The sequence below is a fragment of the Canis aureus genome, chromosome 9 (genome assembly GCF_053574225.1).
Source record: "Canis aureus isolate CA01 chromosome 9, VMU_Caureus_v.1.0, whole genome shotgun sequence".
Taxonomy (NCBI): domain Eukaryota; kingdom Metazoa; phylum Chordata; class Mammalia; order Carnivora; family Canidae; genus Canis; species Canis aureus.
The window spans coordinates 39,271,376-39,293,578 of NC_135619.1; the positions used below are offsets into that span (position 1 = coordinate 39,271,376).

The following is a 22,203-nucleotide window of genomic DNA, read 5'->3' on the forward strand; positions in this document are numbered from 1 at the left end:
AAGCAGGCTTCATTTCATGCAGGGAGCCCAATGTGGGACTTGATCCTGGAACTCCGGGATCACACCCCCGGCAGAAAGCAGACGCTAAACCACTGAGCCACCCAGGGATCCCTTAAAAGTTTTTCAATTTATAATTATTGCTTTCTTCTGGGATGAAGGTATGATTAAATTTTGTATGTTGATCTTACAGCTTGCAAACAACCTTGCAGAACTCATTTAGTTGTAGTAGTTTCTCATGAGTCCACTGGATTTTTCTGCAAATTCACTTTCATTAGGAACATAAACATTTAGGATTGTTATAAACTCTTCATTTATTGGCCTCTTTATCATTATGAAAGGATTTTCTTTATTTCTAGTAATGTTCTTTGCTATGAAATCTAATTAATTTGATATTAAAATAGGCATTGCAGCTTCCTTTTGACAAGTGTTATGTAGTATATTATGCTAACATGTAATAGGCTTTAACTGTTATTTTTAAATGAATAAATATTTTCTAATTTTTTAGTTTTAGTTTTTAAAAAATATTTATTTATTTATTTATTTGAGGCAGGGGCAGGGCAGAGGGAGAGAGTCCCAAGTGGGCTCCATGCTGTGCACTGAGTGCAGAGCCTGATACAGGGCTCAGTCTCACAATCTTGAGATCATGACCTGAACTGAAACCAAAAGTCAGATGTTAAACCTACTGCACCACTTAGGTGCCCTGTTCTAATTTTTAATGTAGAAAATATAGGTATACATGCCCTACCTAAACAGAAGCTCTTTAGGAGTCCTCAGTAATTTTTAAGAATGTAAGGAGATCCTAAGGTGAAAAAGTTTGAGAATTGCTGATCTGTCAATATATATTTTTTTCATTAGATAATCATCTGTTTACTCAGTTATTTGTTCATCAGATGTTCATTAAGGCCATTTTAGTTTTAGGAAATAAAAGCATTTAAGACATGGTTTTGGTCACCAAAGAACTCTTGATACAGAATTGAGGGGTATGATGATATGTGAATAAATGGGATGCAATGCACTATATGAGATATATGCTCTCATAGTGTCACTGTGCGTGGCACAGGGTTAAACAGTATAGAATTCTTCTGTATGGGAGTGTTTAGTGTTAAATATACCTGACTTGAGGGCAGCCCGGGTAGCTTGGTGGTTTAGCGCCGCCTTCGGCCCAGGGTGTGATCCTGGAGACCCGGAATCGGGTCCTGCATTGGGCTCCCTGCATGGAGCCTGCTTCTCCCTCTGCCTGTGTCTCTGCCTCTCTGTCTCTGTGTCTCTCATGAATAAATAAATAAAATCTTAAAAAATATATATATATACCTGACTTGAAATCCAAGCTCTGTACCTTAGCTATGAGAACTTAACCTCTCTGAACCTTACTTTTCTTAATTGTAAAGTGAAGATGGTAATAGAGTCTATCTCTCAGGATTGTTTTGATTATAAAACTTAATTTATAGTACTTAACTCATAGTACTCTTAGTACTTAAGAAAACATTCAATAAATGTTAACTGTTATTATTTGGTTAGTGAAAAGTTTTATGGAGCAAGGGAGAGGTAGAGGTCACATCTGGCTTTAAAGGTGTCCACCACTTCATGGAAGTGGACACTTGCCGGATTGAATCTAATGTTGGTTGACCAAGATTGTGGGCTAGTTAACATAGACAAAAGGAATGCTCTGTAGTAGTTGGGATTACATCCTGCTTCCACTTGTTGAAAAATAGTATGATTAATGAATATCACTAGGATAATGAATTACCAGTAAGAATAATGTCATCTATTCTCTCCATTAATTTATCAAATATAGATGTAGCAATACCAAACTATTTAAGGTTTATTATCACATTAACCTTTTAGTGTAAAGATTAAGAGAACATACTCTGGAGTTACACTGCCCTGGGTTTATTCAGTACCGGATTTTTTATTAATTAATTCCCTGGGCAGTTTAATCTCTCTGTATTTTGTTTTCTCATTTTCAAAATGAAGATATTAGAGCCTGTGTCATAGAGTTGGGAGGATTAAATGAGTTAATAAATGATAAATCCTTATAATAATATCTGACACGTGGTAAGTACTATGTAAATGTTAGCTATTTGAGTGATAAATGCTACCATTGGAGTTAACATTTGTTGCTGGGAATATTACTAATGTGTAGTGAGCTCTGTAAATATTGATCTTAAACTCATTTTTAAAGTTTAAGTTCAGTTTAATTTTGTTGATGGATTTTGTTTTTCTTTCTCATTATGATTTTCAAATGGCATTTTCAGGCCGGAGATACTTTAATATAAAAACAATTGTCAAATTATATATCCTAAGTCATTTAATGATTCTGCATGATCTGTATTGTTAGTTTTTTTTTCAGAGTGAAGTTTTACTTTTAATATAAGTACTGTGTCTATTACTACAGTTTTTACTGTTTATTAAATATAATGATTTCTGAAGATAACTAAGGATAATCATACCCTAGAGTTTGTTTTTTATCCAAGTTTATAGATAAATACTAAAATTCTAATTTACACATACCATACCAATGAGAATTATTTTCTGGTCAATGTTATATGGCAGGTAGTATTCAAGGAATGCTTGTTAAAGACTTAGGGAAGAAGTAAAATAAAATGACTGTGCTAGTAGGTTTTTGTCATTTATTTTTTGCTTGTATTTGTTCTAAAGAAGCCTTAATGAAAAATATTAAGTGTTTTTAGAGGCAACTTTGAATTTTGTAAATAATGATTTTAGTAATAAAATGTAGAACTTAAATTAATCACTTAAATATTTATATTCACATTGAAGATAATATGTCTGTGCTTATATGAAGTCAGGGTCTTTAAAAACATCAGCAAGAAAAGAGTCTTTTAATGATATGTTGGCTAGACCATTAATTGTGAAAGTATTGTAAAGTGTGCGGTCACTTACTAATTCTTCATTTTTTTTGATGGGAACTCAGGATCACAGGCTAGCATTCAGGTTAACCATTTTGAAGTGTGTCCTGAAAGATTAATATTTTCTTAAAAACCAATTTCAAGTAAAGATAACACATTTTTCTTTAGATATGAGGAAATTGTATTTCCTTCAAAAAAAAGAAAAAATGATCTGGAGATTGAGTTGTTAGGAAATTATGAGACATGTGTAGCTTGGTGACTCTTTTAACCTTTCAAATATAAAACATGTTGGTTCTTGGGTTAAAGAACCCTCTAATTTATAGTTAACATGTTCTGTGATTGTAATCTAGGTCTGTTTTCTTTTTCTGTCTTTTTATTAACTAAGATATAATACATGCTTTTAATTTCTCTAAATCCTTCTGCCATGAATTTTCTAATAACTAAATTAAGCACCAAGTATAAGAAACATTAGATTGTATATAAGCTTTGGAAATTGTCATTCATTCCTATTTTCAGAAAGAATAGAGACTATAAAAATTTAAATCTGAAAGAAAATGTATACAATATAATATGCTAAGCAAAGTAAGCTTTTTGTGTTCTAAGAATCTTTTCTAGTCATTTGGAGTCACATACAGCTTTCTTAAGAGCTTCTATTAAATAAACTCATTAAGTTTTCTCCTATATAGGTAATGTATGTTCTTTATAGAAAAAATTTTAAGATATAAGTAAACAGAAAAATTACTCATGTTTCTACCATTGAGTTACTGGGTCTTTTTTTTTTTTCTTCAGTATGCAAATCATAATAAGCCATCAATGATCTCTGTCCTTGTGGAAGATAATGACTCAAATCCCTTATGCTTTTTTCTTAGCATTTTATCATCTTAATATTGATTCCTTTCCTCTTGGTTTGGAAGAAGCCCATGTCAGCACTCCTCAAACAAATATTCAACAAGTGAAAACCAGATAGTTGGTTTTGCCGATATAGACTCAAAATATATTTAAGCTTTGGTTCTACTAAAATTCAGTTATTTTAACATGATAAGAATGCTCAAAATAGTCTTTATACTGATTTGAAGGTAATGTTGCCATGTTGGTTTTTTTTTTCCTCTGTATAACTGGTTTTAAATGTAAAAACATAAATCCTAAAAGAGTGGGAGTGGAAAAACAGGGATGGTTTTCATTTGCTACAATTTCCTGTGAGACATGGCTCTAAACAAGGCCCATATTTACACAAGACAATATAGTTTTACATACAGTGGTATATTCAGCACATTTTGAAATTCTTTAACCAGTCACCTGTATTTAATACTTTCATAGTAAATGTGTTTAATAATGCTAGGTGAAATTTGAAATAATTTTTAAATAATTTTACAGTAGAAACACCAGTTAAATCAACGTATTGGTAGTAAATGTCGAAAAAAAATTATTTTTGCTGCCACTGCAAAATCAATTGTGTAACTGTTCTTTTTAAACTGACTTACATTACTAAATTCTAAACACTGCACTCCTGTAACTTGTCAGAAGCAGGTTTGGGTTAATAGATATTTTCAGTGATGTAATGGGAACTTTTGGCAGTGAGTCAGAATATAATGGACTGTGATTAATGTTTTAATAAGTACTTTTCTATTGCTCGTGATGTAGAGGAGAAATAGTTTCCTGCTTGGATTGATAGGAGAATAGCAGGTGTGCATATAGTGTTTAAAAAAAAAAAGACTTGGAATTTTTTTCTTAGAATAACATTAATTTTTTTTATGGTTAAACTTCATTATCATAGGAGATGCATATGTTATCACAGAAACCTGCAACTGATTTTGAAGAATACAATTAAGAGATGATTACTGATTGCCTAATTAAATCTTTTAATTTGTAGCCTTTATTTTCTTATGAAGCTATAATTTGAAGTCTGTGTAGTTCGATGTTACTACTTCTTATAAGTTAAAGGAAATCAGGGATCTGCTTAAATCCTAGGACATGTGAGTTCTATGCCTCTTTGTTTTTAAAACATTCACATTGTTCAGAAATTAGAAAAAAATTTTTTTAAGCTTTGAAAGTTTTTCTCTTAAGGCCAGGAAGTACAGATTGATAGTCAAATGGAATAGTGATCATGTGAGAATTCTCCATTGCAAAGGGCACAAGTTCAACCTGTAAACTCAATAAAGTTCAGAAGTTTGGAAAGTTAAACCCAGGAGATTTTATGTCAGCCTTGGAATCTGAGTAAGTGAAGACAAACCAGAAGAAATACTGGTGTGCCAGACTCGAGGGTTTGGTTTACAGTTTTCTGGTTCCTTCATTTTTCTCAGTTTAGTTTTGGCAACTTATATGCAGTTATGTATGTGTTTTTTGTTGTAGGTAGAGTCCTAGGGCTCAATAAATATCCTCCATTGGGGAGATAGTATTATACCACTACAGATACCTTCTGCTTTGTTTGTCTCTGAATTATGTATGAAATTGAGCATTCCAAATGTGCACTTTTCTGAAAGTTCATAATTGTCAGCAGAGTCTCAAAGGGATCCTGATTCTAATAAGGAATCTGGAATAGTGATTCTCAACTTTGGTATTCAGAATCACTATGAGGGTTTACTAAAACACTTTTCTGATTTAGTAGGACTGATGTGGGGCCCCAGAATTTTTATATCTTTTTTTTTTAAAATTTGTTTATTTATTTGAGAGAGAGAGAGACCGAGAGAGCGCCCATGAGCATGCAAGAGCGGGAGGAGAGGGAGAGGGAGAGGGAGAGAGTCTCTAGGAGACTCCTTGCTGAGCATAGAGCCCAATGTGGGGCTTGATATCATGACCGTGAGATCATGACCTGAGCCCCTGAGATGATGACCTAAGCTGAAATCAAAAGTCAAAATGCTTAACCAACTGAGCCACCCATGTGCCCCCAGAATTTTCATATCTAACAGGTTCCCAAGAGATGCTGATGCTGTTGATTGGGGAACCACACTTTGAAAACCACTGGTTTAGCGATGGTAAATAGCTTTCTAGACCTTTTCCTATATTTCATGTATAGTGTATATTTTATAAAAACACATATGCTTGCTGTGTTATTTTGTTATCTCTTTTAACTTACTGTGTTGAAACTATCTTTCCATATTTATCCATAGCATCATTTAAAGTATTACATATCATAATTTATTTAAGCAGTTCCATATTAGATATTTAGGTTGTTTTTATAAATAGATTGTTGCCAAATTTTTGCGTAACATTCCTTATTATTTCATTAGTAAAATCCCGGGATTGAAGGATAGGCGTGTTTTTAAGGCCCATTTAAGGCTAAATGGCTTTTTAACATCTGGCACATGAACATTAATAAATATAATGACCACCACTTTAAAAGAGCCAGAAGAAATATTAAAAGTAAAACAGAAAAGCTTGTTTCAGGAAACAAGTATTTTACCTTTCGTTGGCTCAGCAGTTTGCATTTTTTTATGATGAAAACTTGTTTGACCAGTAGATTTTTCTAAGTTAAAAACATTTGTCAATATTTGTAACTATAATGAAATTTCCAAAGCAGTAAGAGTTCTTTTTTTTTTTTTTTAATTTGGAGAGATATTACCATTTTACTTTATTGGTATGTCACATATCAATAGAATGTATGATTTGCATAAAAAGTTACATTACTAAGCTTCTGCCACTGTTAAAGAGCTGTTCAAATTCAGTACCTGTTTTTTTTTTATTATTATATTCCATGCCTTGAAAATAGCAAAACAGTGTTAGTTTTTGGATTATGGTGGAAAGTATATTTTTTCTATTAGTGTTATAGTAAGAAAAATTAAGATTGTTTTCCAGTGTAAGAATAAAATGAAGTACAGTAGCAATACCCCTCCTCACTCCAATCCACAGTCTTGCTTTCCTTAGTTTCAGTTACCCAAAGTCAACCACAATGTGCATGCAGATGATCTTCCTTATGACTTATCCTCAGAAGGTCAATAGTAGCCTAATGCTATGGCACAATGCCTGTCATCTGCCTCATTTCATCTGATCATGTAGGCATTTTATCTTAAGTAATCACAAGAAGAAGGGTGAGTGTAGTACAGTAAGATGTTTTGAGAGAGAGGATGCATTGGCATAACTTTTATTACAATATATTATAATTGTTCTATATCATTAGTTTTTGTTAATCTCTTAGTGTGCCTAATTTGTAAATTAAACTTTATCATATGTATATATAGGAAAAACGTATATATAGGGTTTGGTATTATCTGTGATTCTAGGCATCTCCCCTGGATAAGGGGGGGGACTACTGTATTCATTTATCTACTTTTTAAATGAAGAAATAAGGATATATAGTAAATCTCTTTGCTGTCTTGTAAAACCATCCTGAAAGACACCACCCTCACCCCCAACTCTCTAAAACAAAATGCTGAATGCGTAGAGAGAAAAATTATCTGAAAGTTGTTCTACAGATATGATCACTAAAAGCTGTCCAGCATTGGGGATCTTGGATAAAGCAAACCAGGGAAAGAGTTAACAACTGGTAAACAAGTTGAAGCAGGCATTAGATCAAATACAGTCTGTCCTATTACATCCCCTGTTTCTAGAACCCATTCATATCTATAATACAGATTAACTCATGTGAATGGTAAATAGGGGAATGATATCTATAAAATATGAGAGACACACATGATTTGGTTCACACCTGATTTTTCCCAGTAGATAAATGTGTTATGTTACCTAGTAATAGCAGCTGAACTCAGATATACAGATACATTAACATAGATGAATGCATGCAGCAAGCAACAGAAGAATGAATAGAGTACTATATAGGATGCCCATTCTCACTGTGTTCTTCTTTTTGGCTTAGTTTTGCCATGCACTCTCTCTTGGAAGTGCTATTTTTTGGAGTTCTTTCCAATTTTTGTGCATGTTGCCCTTGTTTTCTTTCTTTTTCTTTTTAAAGATTTTATTTATTTATTCATGAGAGATAGAAGCAAAGTCATAGGCAGAGGGAGAAGCAGGCTCCCTGTGGGGAGCCCGATGCAGGACTCAATCTTAGGTCCCCAGGATCATGCCCTGAGCCAAAGGCAGATGCCCAACCACTGAGCCACCCAGGCGTCCCTTGCCCTTGTTTTCATAATTTGGCAGCCTTACCCCTTTCTCACAACTTTTCCCATCAAATTACATTTACTTTTTTCTTCCTTTATCCTAAAAGGTATATTTACTGTATTATCTATTTGTTTGGAACTTAACCAACCTTTTATAAAATAAACTATGCCAATACTTACAGGAGGATTATTAATGTCTTTGTTAGTGCTATGATTATGAATTTTGCATAGGTTTTGGGTGAACTGCCTCAATCCTGTTTTACCTGTAATTTTAGGTATGTGTTTTGGCAGAATGTGAGGTCTTTTAAGAGCCCTTAGGTTATTACTTAGGTTATCAAATTCTAGCATAGAGGTATAGGCCTCTGGTTCATTGAGTCAGAGTAGGCTCAGTCAGAAACCATTCAGCACTTGGAATTGCCCACTGTAAGAGCTCTTTTGATGGAGATTCAGTCTTTTTAAAAGTATGTTATGTATGTATTTATTTAAAGATGCATGAGCAAGTGAGGGGGGGGGGTCAGGGTAGGGGCAAGCAGACTCTGCTGAGCACCTGGCCTGTTGTAGGGCTCAATCTCAAAACCCTGAGATCATGACTTGAGCTGAAATCAAGTCTGATGAGATCGAGAGTTGGACGCTCACCAACTCAGCCACCCAGGCACCCCAATGGAGATTCAGTCTTAATTGTGGACTTTAAACACAGTGCTATTCATTTGGCCTTACTCTTTGTTTAGAAACCCCTAGCATCTAAGAAGTATTATTTCCAGTTATGAGATAAACTCATTACCTCAGAAATTACCCCTGTTCTATCTACAGAGTTGCCAATTTACATATTCAAAAAGAGAACCTTATCTTCTGACCTGACATGGAGCTTTCTGAGACACAATTTTTTTTTTTTTATCAGAGGGTATCCTTTGCTTGGCTCTAGAAAAGGATCTCAGGCTGGTTTACTCACTTAGGCCTAGACATAAAGGCCTATATGTCCTGCACTCTCATGATGCTTTACCCAAATTGGTAAATTCTTAAAGCCATTAAAAAAAATCCCACACTGATGTATAATTTACATATTGTAGAGTTCACCCATTTTAAGTGTATGACTCAAGGAATTTTGGTAAATTTACCAAGTTATGCTGCCATCACTACAATTAAGTCCTGATTCAGGTATGTATGACCATTGTAGTCCCATGTTCTGAAAGAGGCCCTGTACTTGAAGTTCAGTGCTTTGTGGTCACCATCTTGAAATTCTTAATTTTATCTTTGAATTTGTGTTTTGTAAGTAAAGTCTGACGGAACAGTGGAACATGTTTTATTTTTTATTCTTATTTTAATTTTTTTTTAATGGAACATATTTTAGTGGGCTTGGAGCCACATGCATCTACCTGCCTATCTGCAAAATATTCTAGGCCACTTACTCCTTGCCCCTGCTCATTTCCTGCTGCTCCTGCCACCAGCAGAGCTGTGGTTACAGGGAAGGTCAGGATTGGATGTATGTGCCCTGCATGTGGGGAGGGTCTGTTCTTTGTGAGTATCCTCATGCCTCAAGGAGCCCAATGTTTTTTTTTTTTTTTTTTTTTTTTTAAAGATTTTATTTATTTATTCATGAGAGACACAGAGAGAGAGAGAGAGAGAGAGAGGCAGAGACACACAGGCAGAGGGAGAAGCAGGCTCCATGCAGGAAGCCCGATGTGGGACTCGATCCCAGGTCTCCAGGATCACACCCTGGACTGTATACAGCACTAAACTGCTGAGCCACCCAGGCTGCCCCAAGGAGCCCAATGTTAAATGGCAAATGAAAAGTACTATGATAAGTCTAGAGAGTTCAGAAGAAAGAGAAAAAAAATTCTTTCTTTTTGAGCATTTTTATTATGTACTGAATCTGACCACATTCCAATGTTAGAACTTTTCTTTCATCCACAAAAGATTCATCATGTCCGTTTACAGTTAATCCCCATTTCCCATTCCCAGACATGGGCAACCATTTTCACCTCTTCTTTGTCTCAATAGATTTGCCTATCTAGACATTTCATGTAAATGTAATCATATAATATGTGGTCTTTTGTGTCTTGCTTCTTTCATGTTTTTGTAGCATATATTGATATCTCATTTCTCTTTGTTGCTGAATAATATTCCATTGTATGGATATATGACATTTTATCTAACTATTATCTACCTTATCTATTCATAAGTTGATGGGCTTCGAGTTGTTTCTGAATTTGTGGCATTATGAATAATGCTGCTATGAACATTCATATGTAAATCCTTATATGGACATATGATTTCTTTCTCTTGGGTATATACCTAGGAGTAGGTATAGGAACTGTTGTCCAAGGTGGCTGTAACATTTAACCTTCCCACTAGCATGAGAGTTCCTATTTTTCCATATCCTTAGCAGCATACGTGCATAGGGTGAGGATAGAAGTCAGGAAGAGGTGAGTGGGCTTCTGTTTAGCTTTTGAAAAGCTGCAGAATGTTTCCAATCCCCTAAATAGAATAAATTTCTAAGAAACTTACCTTTTCCCCTGGTGGAAGCATGGTCCAAAGTTAGTATTACCTATCATTTTTAAAAAATAGTTTATTTATTTATTAGGGAGGCGGGGAGATATAGAACATATGCACAAGCAGGGGAAGGGGCAGAGGGAGAGAGAGAACCTTAAGCAGACTCCCTGCTGAGCACAGAGCCTGATTTGAGGCTGCATCTCAGGACCCTGAGATCATGTCCTGAGCCAAAATCAAGAGTTGGACACTTAACTGACTGAGCCGCTCAAGTGCCCCACTATTACCTCTCATTTTGATTGTAACCATTTTAGTGGGTAAAAGATAGTATCCCAATGCATATTTAATTTGCATTTTCCTGATGACTAGTGATGTTGAACATCTTTTTTTATCCTTATTAACCATTCAAATATCTTTTTTGTTGAGCTGTCCAGATCAATTGCCTATTTTAAAATCTGGTCATTGTCTTATTAAGTTATGAGTTATTTATATATTCTGATATCAGTTCTTTGCTAGAATCATAACTTGTCAATATTTTTTCCCAGAGTGTGGTTTTTTTCATGTTTTTATTGATGTCTTTTGAAACATAAATATAGTTGAATTTTTATCAAGTCTATCTTACCATTTTTTTTCTTTCATGGAACGTGCCTTTGGTGTCCTAAGACAATTTTGGCTACCTGAAGGCCATGAAGATTTCCTCCTGTGTTTTCCTCTAAAAGTTTTTATAGTTTTAATATTTACATTTAGGCCTCTGATCTATGCCAAGTTAATGTTTTTGTAATGGTGTGAGATATGTTTTTTGCACAGCTACCCAATTGTTCCAATACCATTTATTGAAAAATTATTCTTTCCCCATTGAATTTCCTTTAAAGCCACGTGTTTTGCATATCATCTGCAGTAATTCTTACTGTAAGCAAAGGTATGTGACTACTGAGTCCTGAACTTTTTCTTGACTTAAGGAATGTTGTCTTTTCTTTGAATTACATTTTAGCTTTGGGCCTATCTGGAATAGTAATAGTGAGTGTTAGAGGTATATATTAAGCTTGAGGAATGTTTTTTTTTATTTATTTTATTTTATTTTATTTTATTTTATTTTATTTTATTTTATTTTATTTTATTTTATTTTATTTTTTGAGGAATGTTTGATTTTAAATGTGAAAACTGTAAGGAAACATTTTACATCTTTACTCTCAATTTATAATTAAGCCCTGAAGTAAATATTTATTATTATTGTTTTAGACCCAAGAGGGTCTCTGATTCCTAGGCTAGGAAACATTTTGACAGGAACCAGCTTCTTTCAACCTCAAACACCTAACCTTCTAATACAGAAAGGTTTAAATTTTGTTTCAGTCTTCAAACTCAAGATATTTGCATTCAGAGGTCAGAAAAATATAATATGCGTTGGTAAAGGAAAACTGGCTCCCTTAATAGCTTTTCCAGGTTAAAAATTAGGGGTCATTGAGGCAATGTTTAGTTTTGGCTGTATTTACAGATGCTACTATCGGTTAGTTCCAGAGTACTTACTTAAAGACATCTTCCTTCAAAATCCTTATTACTAAAGATTCATCTTTCTTCTTTATCTTTTTGTCATTTTTTTCCTCTAGATTGTAAGTTCTTCTAAATCTGGGAATAATTTCTTACTCATTTTTGTTTTTTACCTCCCCGAACCCCATTTTACCTCATCTCACAGTGCCTTGAAGGCTCAGGTGTTTCTGAAATGGCTTTTTATTTTTAAATTTTTATTTACTTTTTTATTGCTTCTGTAATATAATACTGTTTAGTATTAAACTACACACTACTTAAACCACATGATTAATACTGTGTATTAAATAACACTATACAAATTGGTAGTGTTTTCTTGAAGATCTTCAATCTATAATCCTAAACATTGTTGTAGGAGGTATTTTCATGGTTTTCAGGTCAATCTTTTGTCTGCTTCATAAACTTTTTTCTGTGTTCTGAAACAGTCTCAATAGCATAACAATGTTCTTGATACAACTTTCCTATAAAATCATCTGAATCATCTTTCCATGAAATAACTTTTTAGATCGAAGAGAATTTGAGAGCTATAAGAGAGAGAGGCATGATAGTGGGGTCAAGATGGGGGCCAAGATGATTCTTCTTTCGGAAATGTATATAATTGTGCTGGGTGCTTAAAGTATGGATACCAGTCATCCCTGGTTCCTCTCTCAAGAGCTGACATCTGGAGATGGAGACTGCCATATAAACAAGTATATTATTATTTGGGATAGGGTCAAGGAAAGCTTCATGGAGGTGATGGAATTTCAGCTCCATTTTAAAGGATAAATTTGAGTCTGCCAGTAGCATACATATACCATTCTGTTGGAGGAGAGAGATTTGAAAGAACATGGTACCTTTGATAGAAATATAAGTCGTTGAGTCTTACTAGAACACAGGGTTTGTAACAAAGAGTGACAAGAAACTGGTTAGGATTACAGAGCATAAAGAGTCTTATTTGCCATATTAAATATTTTAGATAATACTCATTTTCTCTACTTCCTTCTTTACTTCCCATTTACTTCTGTGTATCTTAAATCAAGGTTGAAAAACCACTGTTTTTCTGTTTTCTCTATCTGGATTTTGGACCATATACCTTTTTTTTAAGATACTATTTTTAAGCAAACTACACGCAACATGAGGTTTGAACTCATACTCCAAAGATCAAGAGTTGCATGATCTGCTACTGACTGAGCCAGCCAGGTACCCCTGGACCATATACACTTTTAGTAATTAGGAGCTGTTGAACTTTTAATAGGCGACATATTTGGATTTATATTTAAAAATACTTCTCAAGGCAGCAGTATGAATGATGTATTTGAATAGCTTGAAATTTTAAAAAAGGCCAAAATAGAGAAGTCTAAACAGTGAGGATGGAGTTAAGAGAATGAATTCAAGAGAGATTTAGGGATAGAATTAATAGGATTTGGCAGCTGACTTCATATGGAAAGTAAGAAACAGTCTACGAAAATGCCAAGGTTTTTGGCTTAGATGCCAGTCCAACTCTGTGATGACTTTCATAGAGAGAAGGCCTCCTTCAGAGTTTTGCATGGCCTATAGAGTATGACACTTGGACACAAGTCTTTATGTGTGAGAGCTACAGCAAGCATCAGAATGTTAAGGCAGCTGCTTCAGGCTTTATTCTCACTGCTCGCTCTTGTTGCCTGCTGTGTCAAGGGAGGCCCAAGAAGAGAAGTCAGAGAAAGACAGGGACTGCATTATTCTGTTGCCAGAGAGTCTGTGCAGCTGCCACTTCCTTCTGATTCACCACCACCACTTGCCACAGCTGCTGGGCTGGATAAAAGTAGGTAGACTGTAAAAACTTCTGGCTTAACAAAGCCTGTTGTATTATTGAGTGTAACTTAAAATTTTGTTTTCATGATATATCTCTGATTTTTGTGTTAGTGTCCTTTATTTTAAAAATCTGTCTGTAGATCTTGTAGACCTAAATTTTTTATTTAGTAATGCTGAAACCTTTAATATTTATGATTTAGTTAGTTTGGGTGAATACTACTACCTACATTAAAGTCCATAATATGTATATATACATAAAAATATATATTTTTTATGAATATATAATTTAAGGCATATATTACAGCTGTTGAGTTGCTATTATAGTCTGAGAAGAACTGCTTAGTTGTCAGGGTAAAAGATTTTTAAACATTCTGAAAGTCCGTTTTAAAAAATAATGGTGAATTATGTACTCCCTTAGATACCCAGCTAACTTTAAATTTACACAACTATTTACATCTTTTGTTCAGTGGTTTTGGGAATAAGCATGCTCTTTGTGTCTATAGGATAGCTTGTACTTAAATATTTGCCTTTTTTTTTCTTTTTCTCTTCATCTTTATTCTGCAGCTGATGATCTGTCTCAGGAGCAAAAGCTCTTTCAAAGATTGACTGGGTTTATCATTCTATTTAGTTATGTTTGTTTGTAATCTAAGATACAATTATGTCATTTTTGTAAAATACACAGTCAGTGGCACACAGTATTTTATTGTATCAGGTTAATGTTCTTAACCTGCTCTCTACCCTATACTTCTATTTTCTTAATATGTGGAAAACAATACTATCTTTACTGGGTGGCTAAAGCCAGTCCCTATCAGGTATATATCCTGAATGATCTCTTTCAATAATTTGATATTTTTCTACCTGTATAACTTTATGTTAGTGTTTAAAACATATGCTTCATTTATTTAAAACAAGCTGAACCTCTCAGTATTAGATACCATTATGTTAATGTTACTTTTCTGATCATCAGTGGATTATTTGCCATTCATTTTTTAAAACCTTTTTCTGAATTGAAATATAGTTCATACAATGTTACATTAGTTTCAGGTGTGTACAGTGTAGTGATTTGACAATTCTATAGGTTGTGTTATGCTCACTACAAGGGTATAGTTACCATCTGTCACCATACAGTGCTATTACAGTATCATTAACTGTATTACCTGTGCCAGGGCTTTCATCCCAGTGACTTTTCATTCCATAACTGGAAGCCTGTACCTCCAGTTCCCTCATCCATGTTGCCCATCCCCTCACTTTCTCTCTGGTGACCATCAGTTTGTTCTCTGTATTTATGGGTCTGTTTCTGCCTTTGGTTTTTGTTTTGTCTTTTAGAGTCTACATGTAAGTGAAATCATGTTTGTCTTTCACCTTCTTATTTCACTTAGCATAAAAACCTCTAGGTCCATCCATGTTGTTGCACATGGTATTACCATTCATTTTTAATTCTAGTTTTGGTTTCCATAACTTATTTGATAGGTGATACCAAAGAGAAAAAAATGATAGAGAATCCTTTTCATTGTATGGACTCAACTGTATTACTCATTTTGCTTCCTGCTTTGTAGCCTTATGAAGACAGATACTTTGAAATTGGCATGATATTGGTTCCAGTTGCACATGGGAAAAATGAAGTTTTCTTATCAAAAGCATGTAGACACTTTCTTTTAGTACTCATACTTTGCCACCCAATGACATCAGGAATGTATTATGACTTAACAGGAAATGACTTCTCTCAAACAAGCGTTATTAAAGTCCTATTACTTTTTTTCTTATGTTAAGTGCAGTCTAAAATTAGACTGACAAATCAGTTTCTTATTCATATTTCTTAAAATGTGTTTCTTTTTTTTTTGTATAAAACACTTTTTAAGAGAATAATATTTAGTTTTTCTTTTTCCTTACAAAGCTACAGCAGCCTTAAATTATGCCATAAGTGTTCAGTGTTGGTTCATCATAAATTGGTTTGCATCCCAGAAATGCAATTCCACTTAGTATAACATTTCATTTCATTTTTAAGAAGTTACCATTTTTAGAAAATTTGAAGGTTTTTTTTTTTGCCTTTAGAGATATAGTTGGATAATGATTACTATAATTCAAGGTGTCATAGGAAAAGTGTGCGGGTATTTCAGCTATTTGTTTTTTACTTTTCATTCTTCTTTAAATACTAGATATATTTTAGTTTACCCGTTTAGAACATTAATTTTAGGGGATTTACTGTTATATGCATATATAAAACTTCTATTTAATGTCACTTAGGAATCTTAGTATACTCTATTGACATTAATTCCCAAGACAGTTAAGCACACTCCACAGTTATTGTTTAACTATTTCTGATCCTGTGCTCTAGCACTTACCATTTTGAAACCCATGTTCAGAGGTGGTGCTCATTTCTGAGTAGTTGAATATTTGTGATTTTGTATCACAATTTCAAACATTATCTTGTCTATTTTCCAAAAATTGGATGTAATAAATATAATAGTAATCTTAAAAATAAATCTTTGAAGATACATAAATCACTGTAAATAATAATAAGATGCAGTATAGTATAGGAGTTGTGTGAGAAGGGTTTTTGGAGTTAAATTGCCTGGGTTTAAATCTTGACTGTGTTTTTGCTTGATTTATTGACCTGGACAAGTTACTTAATCATTCTATGTCTTTGTTTCCTCCTTTGTAAAATGGATATAATAATAGCACCTACCTTATATGGTTGCTTTGAGGTTGTTTTGACTAAATGAGACAATATATCCAAGACCTTAGAATTACTGACAGGATATGAAAATACAAGGTAGGAAAGTCTAGTCCCTTGGACTCTCTATTAGGTATGTTTTTATTATTTATTTGTTTTTTCATGAGAGACACACAGAAAGAGGCAGAGACATAGGCAGAGGGAGAAGCAGGCTCCCTTTGGAGAACCTGATGCGGCACTCGATCCCAGGACCCTGGGATCATGACCTGAGCTAAAGGCAGATGCTCAACCACTGAGCCACCCAGGTGCCCCTAGGTATATTGTTTTTAGATCTATTGAGTTTTCCACCGCCCACCCCCTCCCCTCCATTTGATCAATTAAAGATAAGAACTCCATGATAAATGGTTATATTGCCATTCTTCCTTATAGTTTTGGGGTTAAATGTCAGCATTTGTTTTCTAATTATTGAAATATGTAGTTTATCTTTGAGGAAAACTGCTATGGTTTTTTAATGTTTTAAAATAGACAAAGTGGCAGGTAAGAAGTTTTGTCACAATGATTTCATTTGTGCTCTTAACAAAACAATGGAGAAATCGTAAGTAAGAAGAATTTAAGGAACATAAGATCCAGTAATTCCACTAGTGGGTGTTTACCCAAAGAAAATGAAGACACTAATTTGAAAAGATATATGCACCCTTGTGTGTATTTCAGCATCATTTACAATAGCCAAGATATGGAAGAAACCCAAGTGCCTATCCATAGATAAATGGACAGAGAAGATGTGTGTGTGTATGTGCGCACACACATGCAATGGAATATTATTCAACCCTAAGAAAGAATAAATTTTGCCATTCTAAACAACAGGAATAGACCTAGAGAGTATAATGCTAAGTGAAATTAAGTCACTCAGCAAAAGACAAATACTATATCATTTCATTCATATATGGAATTTAAGAAGCCAAACAAGTGAACATGATAAACTGGTAGTTGCCAGAGGGTAGGTGGGAGGACTAAAATAGGTAAAAGAGGATTGAAAGTATACTTAACCTTGAATAGCATTGAATAATGAATGGAATTTTGTTGAATCATTATTATATTGTACACCTGAAACTGATATAACACTGTATGTTAATAATACTTCCATTTTAAGAAAAGGAATTCAAATGAAAAAAGTGACATGATAATCCTGAAAAAACAAAGAATTTGAGAAACAATGTGAAGAAAAAAAGGTGAGGGGGAATGATTGACAATTCCTCACTTATTTATTTAATGACAGTTTTTGTTGTGAAAGGAGGAAATGATACCCCTTGTCTTTTGTCACTGAAATAAAAAGCATAGTCACATCTAAAACATGGATCTGAACAATTCAATAGCTGTTGACAGTTTACAGCCATCCTCATAAGTTTGTTGCCTTCCCTTGTTTACCTCCCTGCTCTAGTTCTCTGCCGAGATAATCCTTTAAGCAAGCTGTGTCCCACTGTGTGGTACCTTGGATATAGATGTAAGTTGCTTCTGTAGATTCCCCCCAAAAAATCTCACATTTTCTTGAAGATTTAAGGGTTAAAAAAGGAGGGATAGTATCACCTACCTGCAACTATAATCTTGTGTCATTTGGTTGGATCCACTTCTCTCTTTTGCTTTCTTTTTGTGTTACCTACAGAAATGCCTTCCCTTATCTCACCATGACGTGGGAGACTCTTTCTCCCACATTTAAGTGCTCTTGGGAGGAGCACGGTGTTTCAACCTTTCTCTCCAGTTTATCAAGGGTTTCTTTTGAAGCAAAGAGTAAAACAAATACAGATAGTGTTTTCTCTGAAAGAAATTCTGGTAAAGGGATCCCTGGGTGGCGCAGCAGTTTGGCGCCTGCCTTTGGCCCAGGGCGCGATCCTGGAGACCCGGGATCAAATCCCACATCAGGCTCCCGGTGCATGGAGCCTGCTTCTCCCTCTGCCTGTGTCTCTGTCTCTGTCTCTCTCTCTCTCTGTGACCATCATAAATAAATAAAAAATTAAAAAAAAAACATAAAACCTTTAAAAAAAATTCTGGTAAAGTAGAATTTTCTATACCTTAGTACATTTTTATTTGTGTTTATTAGTTATTTTTTCTTTTTTGTATTTTAGTTGGTAATAAAATTCAGATATAGGTTTGGGGGAGGCAGTGGAGTTGCCATGCTTAGTAGGTTCTAAACCTTGCTGTATTATGTATTAGCTATATAACATTTTACAAGTAGCTTAACCTAAGTCTCAGTTTTCTCACATCTGAAATTATAACTGTGATATAGTTGTGTGGAAAAATGAGATAAGGGTGTTAAGGGGCTTAACAAAATACTAGGCATATAGTAAGCCCTTAATAAATGATAACTGCTCTTGCTGTTGTCACCACCACCACCACCACCACTGCTGTTTAGTGCTACTGCTATACCCATGCAATTAGTCATCTTCTTTAAAAAATAAAGTGTACGTTTAAATCCTTTAAGCATCTGCTCATTAAATTCAAATTATCTCAGGTTATGATATAATGGGAATATGTAGTTCTGATTTGGAAAAAATCAAATTGTATACTGCTTTTCTGTTATCTTTTTTTTTTTTTTTTTTTTGAGAGTGTGTGCTGAATGAACAAGAGAGGAGGGCAGAGGGAGAGGGAGAGAGAGAATCTTAAGCAGGCTCTATGCTTAGCACAGAGCCTGATGCGGAGCTTGATCTCACAACCCTGAGATCACGACCTGAGCCAAAATCGAGAGTGAGATGCTTAACCAACAGCCACCCAAGGCGCCCCTGTTTTTCTGGCTTTTCACCTGAATGTTTATTAAAGGCTTACAGTTTATCATATATTGCAGAAAATTTAAGTGAATTTTAAATGAATCTCAGAAATCATCTAAGTAAGTGTTTTCCTCGACCCCCCCCCCCTTTTTTTTAGCCATTTAGGACCACTGTATCTATCAAAAAATATTCCTCTGAAGAGGAGGAATTATTTGTGATACAGTTAGTGGCCACTTTCTAGGCAGGTGCCTTTTTAAAAAAAATTGCAATTATTGAAATCTTTTTGTAAAGTATAAGAACGTATTTACATTGAGGCATTGATGAAAAGTTGGCATTTTGGTTCTTACTGATAATCATTTTGCATTAGTTGAAGGAGATGGAAACTATTTTGTGTTAACTTCCAGGTGTGTTGTTATTATTCCCTTAATCATGAAGTAGTATTTTCTTTTATGTTCCTGTATTTAATTCTTTTAATAAATATTATGAGTACATTTATGGGTACATGATGTGTTTGACATTGTGAAAAATTCCAAGAGACAATAGACCTGGTTTCTGCTCTCAGAGCTTATAGATTAATAACCTAAGAAAGTAACTATAAGAAAAAATAGTGAGGAGAACCATAGAAAGTTAAGCAAAGCGTACTCTTGGGATCCATTGGGGGAATGAAAAAGAACTGATTTTGAGCATATACAGTCCTAATTCTTAACATGGAATACTGAATTATACCTGCTCTTTGCTAGACACTATATTAAACATTTATATTACGTTAATTCATTTCACAACAACCCTATAATGTACAGGTATATCATCACTGTTTTATAGATAAGGAGACAGGGGGCTTAAAGAGGCTAAATAACTTGTCAAAGTCACAGAGCTTTGGAAGTGAGATTTAAACCTAGAACTGTCTGACTCCAAAGTGGATGTTGTGCCTATTCTTTGGAAGAGATCCAGGTAAGTTTAAAAGCCTTTCCCAGAATTTCAGCTGGAAATAGGTTGGATTTTGGCATGCAAAACTGAGGAAGTTAATGGAAAGCAATGCAGCATAGATGGTAAATAGTCAGTATTGAAGCTTGGAGGCAGAATTGGTTGCAGAAAAGAGAATAGTGGAAGGTGAGGTAGAAAAAAGTTGGAATTAGATTGTGTCAGGTTGAGGAATTTGAACTTTCTTCTCTATCATTGGAATACTAATAATCTTATGATTAATACTGTTGTAGCTTGGAGGTAAGTCATCTTTGTATTTCACACTTCTTAGTAGGAAATTTAGAGAATAGGAGGAGGCAAAGAATGAATCATAGAATTTAATAGAGAAAAGGGGCTTTAGACATCATTTCTCTCAAAATTATTATTTTAGAGATAAAGAAATTGAAATCTCAAAGGATTATGATGTGTTGAAGTCATACAGTGCTTGAATTAGAGCTGTACCCAAAGGTAGGAACAAAAATATGAAGAATAAGTAAAAATTCTTTAATTAGGGACGCCTGAGTGGCTCAGTGGCTGAGCGTCTGCCTTTGGCTCAGGGTGTGATCCCGAAGTCCCAGAGTCGAGTCCTGCATTGGGCCTGCTTACATGGAGCCTGCTTCTCTGCCTATGTCTCTGCCTCTCTCTGTCTCTCATGAGTAAATAAATAAAATCTTACAAAAAAAATAATTCTTTGATTAAAGTGAGTTTTAAAATCAACGGAGAGAGATCAAGAAAATCATATTTCAAGGAAGAGGTTAATCAAAATGGGCATGCCATCATGTGCTTTACTTGTTAATCTGGTAAGTAATATATACTTTGATAGGAGGTTTCATTTGTTGATTATTTTTAGGAAGGAACCTAGGAAGAAGATACAAATTTGTTTACTTCAGTGTTGTATCATCACCACTTCTTTGACAATTCACAAATTCCTTCTCTGTACATGTTATAGCATGGAGGAGGGGAAGCAAAGCAAAAATAAAACAAAGCAAAAAAAATAAAAATAAAAACCCAAATGCTATTTTTATGTTTACAATTCTGTCCATTCAACAGATGCACTAGGTGGTCCAAAAAAGTATCAAAACAGAAGTAGGTGAAAAGAGAAAGTGACAAAGGTTGAGGAAATGCCAAGAATAAGATGACAAATCAGAGTAGGAGGAGAAAGGAAAAAGCAGTATATTCTATATAACAGATTTTTGGTCCTCACTGATGCTGCTGTTTTCAAACTGTAGAGCATGCAGTATTAGATTCGAAAGTCACTGCAAAGGAGAAAGCTTACCATCAAGCTTTTAAATTATTTATTTTGGTTCAGTGACTAGATAGCCTTATGATGAGTTATCTAAAAGGAAGCCTTTAAATTTAGTTCTTCCTTATTCTTTCTCACGTCTCTTCAACATTACAAAATGTGAAAAAGGGTCAAAATTAGAATAGATTGAGATGCTCAGGTTTTCAAAAAAAATTTAATGTGAGTTTTGGACTTATAATTTATTGCTTCTATTGAATAATTTAAATTATTCTATTAGTAAGAACATAATATAACCTTCTGCCACCTAGTGTTAAAATTTTAATTATTTCTTTAAAAGTATCAGGGGATCCCTGGGTGGCGCAGTGGTTTAGCGCCTGCCTTTGGCCCAGGGCGGGATCCTGGAGACTCGGGATCGAATCCCACGTCGGGCTCCCTGCATGGAGCCTGCTTCTCCCTCTGCCTGTGTCTCTACCTGTCTCTCTCTCTCTCTCTGTGACTATCATGAATAAATAAATAAAATCTTTTAAAAAAAAGTATCAGGAAATGCCTTAGCACTTACTAAGTACCAGTAATTTTATAGTATTTTAGTTAGTTTCATAATATACAGAAATTTTGTTTTATTTCTGGTTTTTATATTATATAGTTCTTGGTGTGACTATTTTATGTGATTTTTAAATAATAAACCATGATGAATTTAACAAGTGAAAATTTATATCTCATCTAAAAATATTTATCTGTCTGGACCCCTTTCCCTTGATCTCTTCGTCCCCATGATTTAGGAAGCTGTATTAATGAATGGACAATATAATTGACCAGGATACTCTCAATAAAATAGTTTAAAATGTAGTTACTT

General features: G+C 34.3%; 1 protein-coding gene across 6 annotated transcripts in view; it reads left to right on the top strand.

The window, feature by feature from the left end:
* MNAT1 (MNAT1 component of CDK activating kinase) overlaps positions 1 to 22,203 on the top strand; it is a 188,283-nt gene that overhangs the window by 141,666 nt on the left and 24,414 nt on the right. For 2 of the 6 annotated variants that reach the window (XM_077909535.1, XM_077909536.1), the window contains one exon: positions 13,598 to 13,724. The exons of the other annotated variants lie outside the window; for them this stretch is intronic. In XM_077909535.1, the coding sequence (XP_077765661.1) occupies positions 13,598 to 13,724 (127 nt within the window). The remainder of the gene's footprint in view (positions 1 to 13,597; positions 13,725 to 22,203) is intronic. 6 annotated transcript variants of the gene reach the window in all.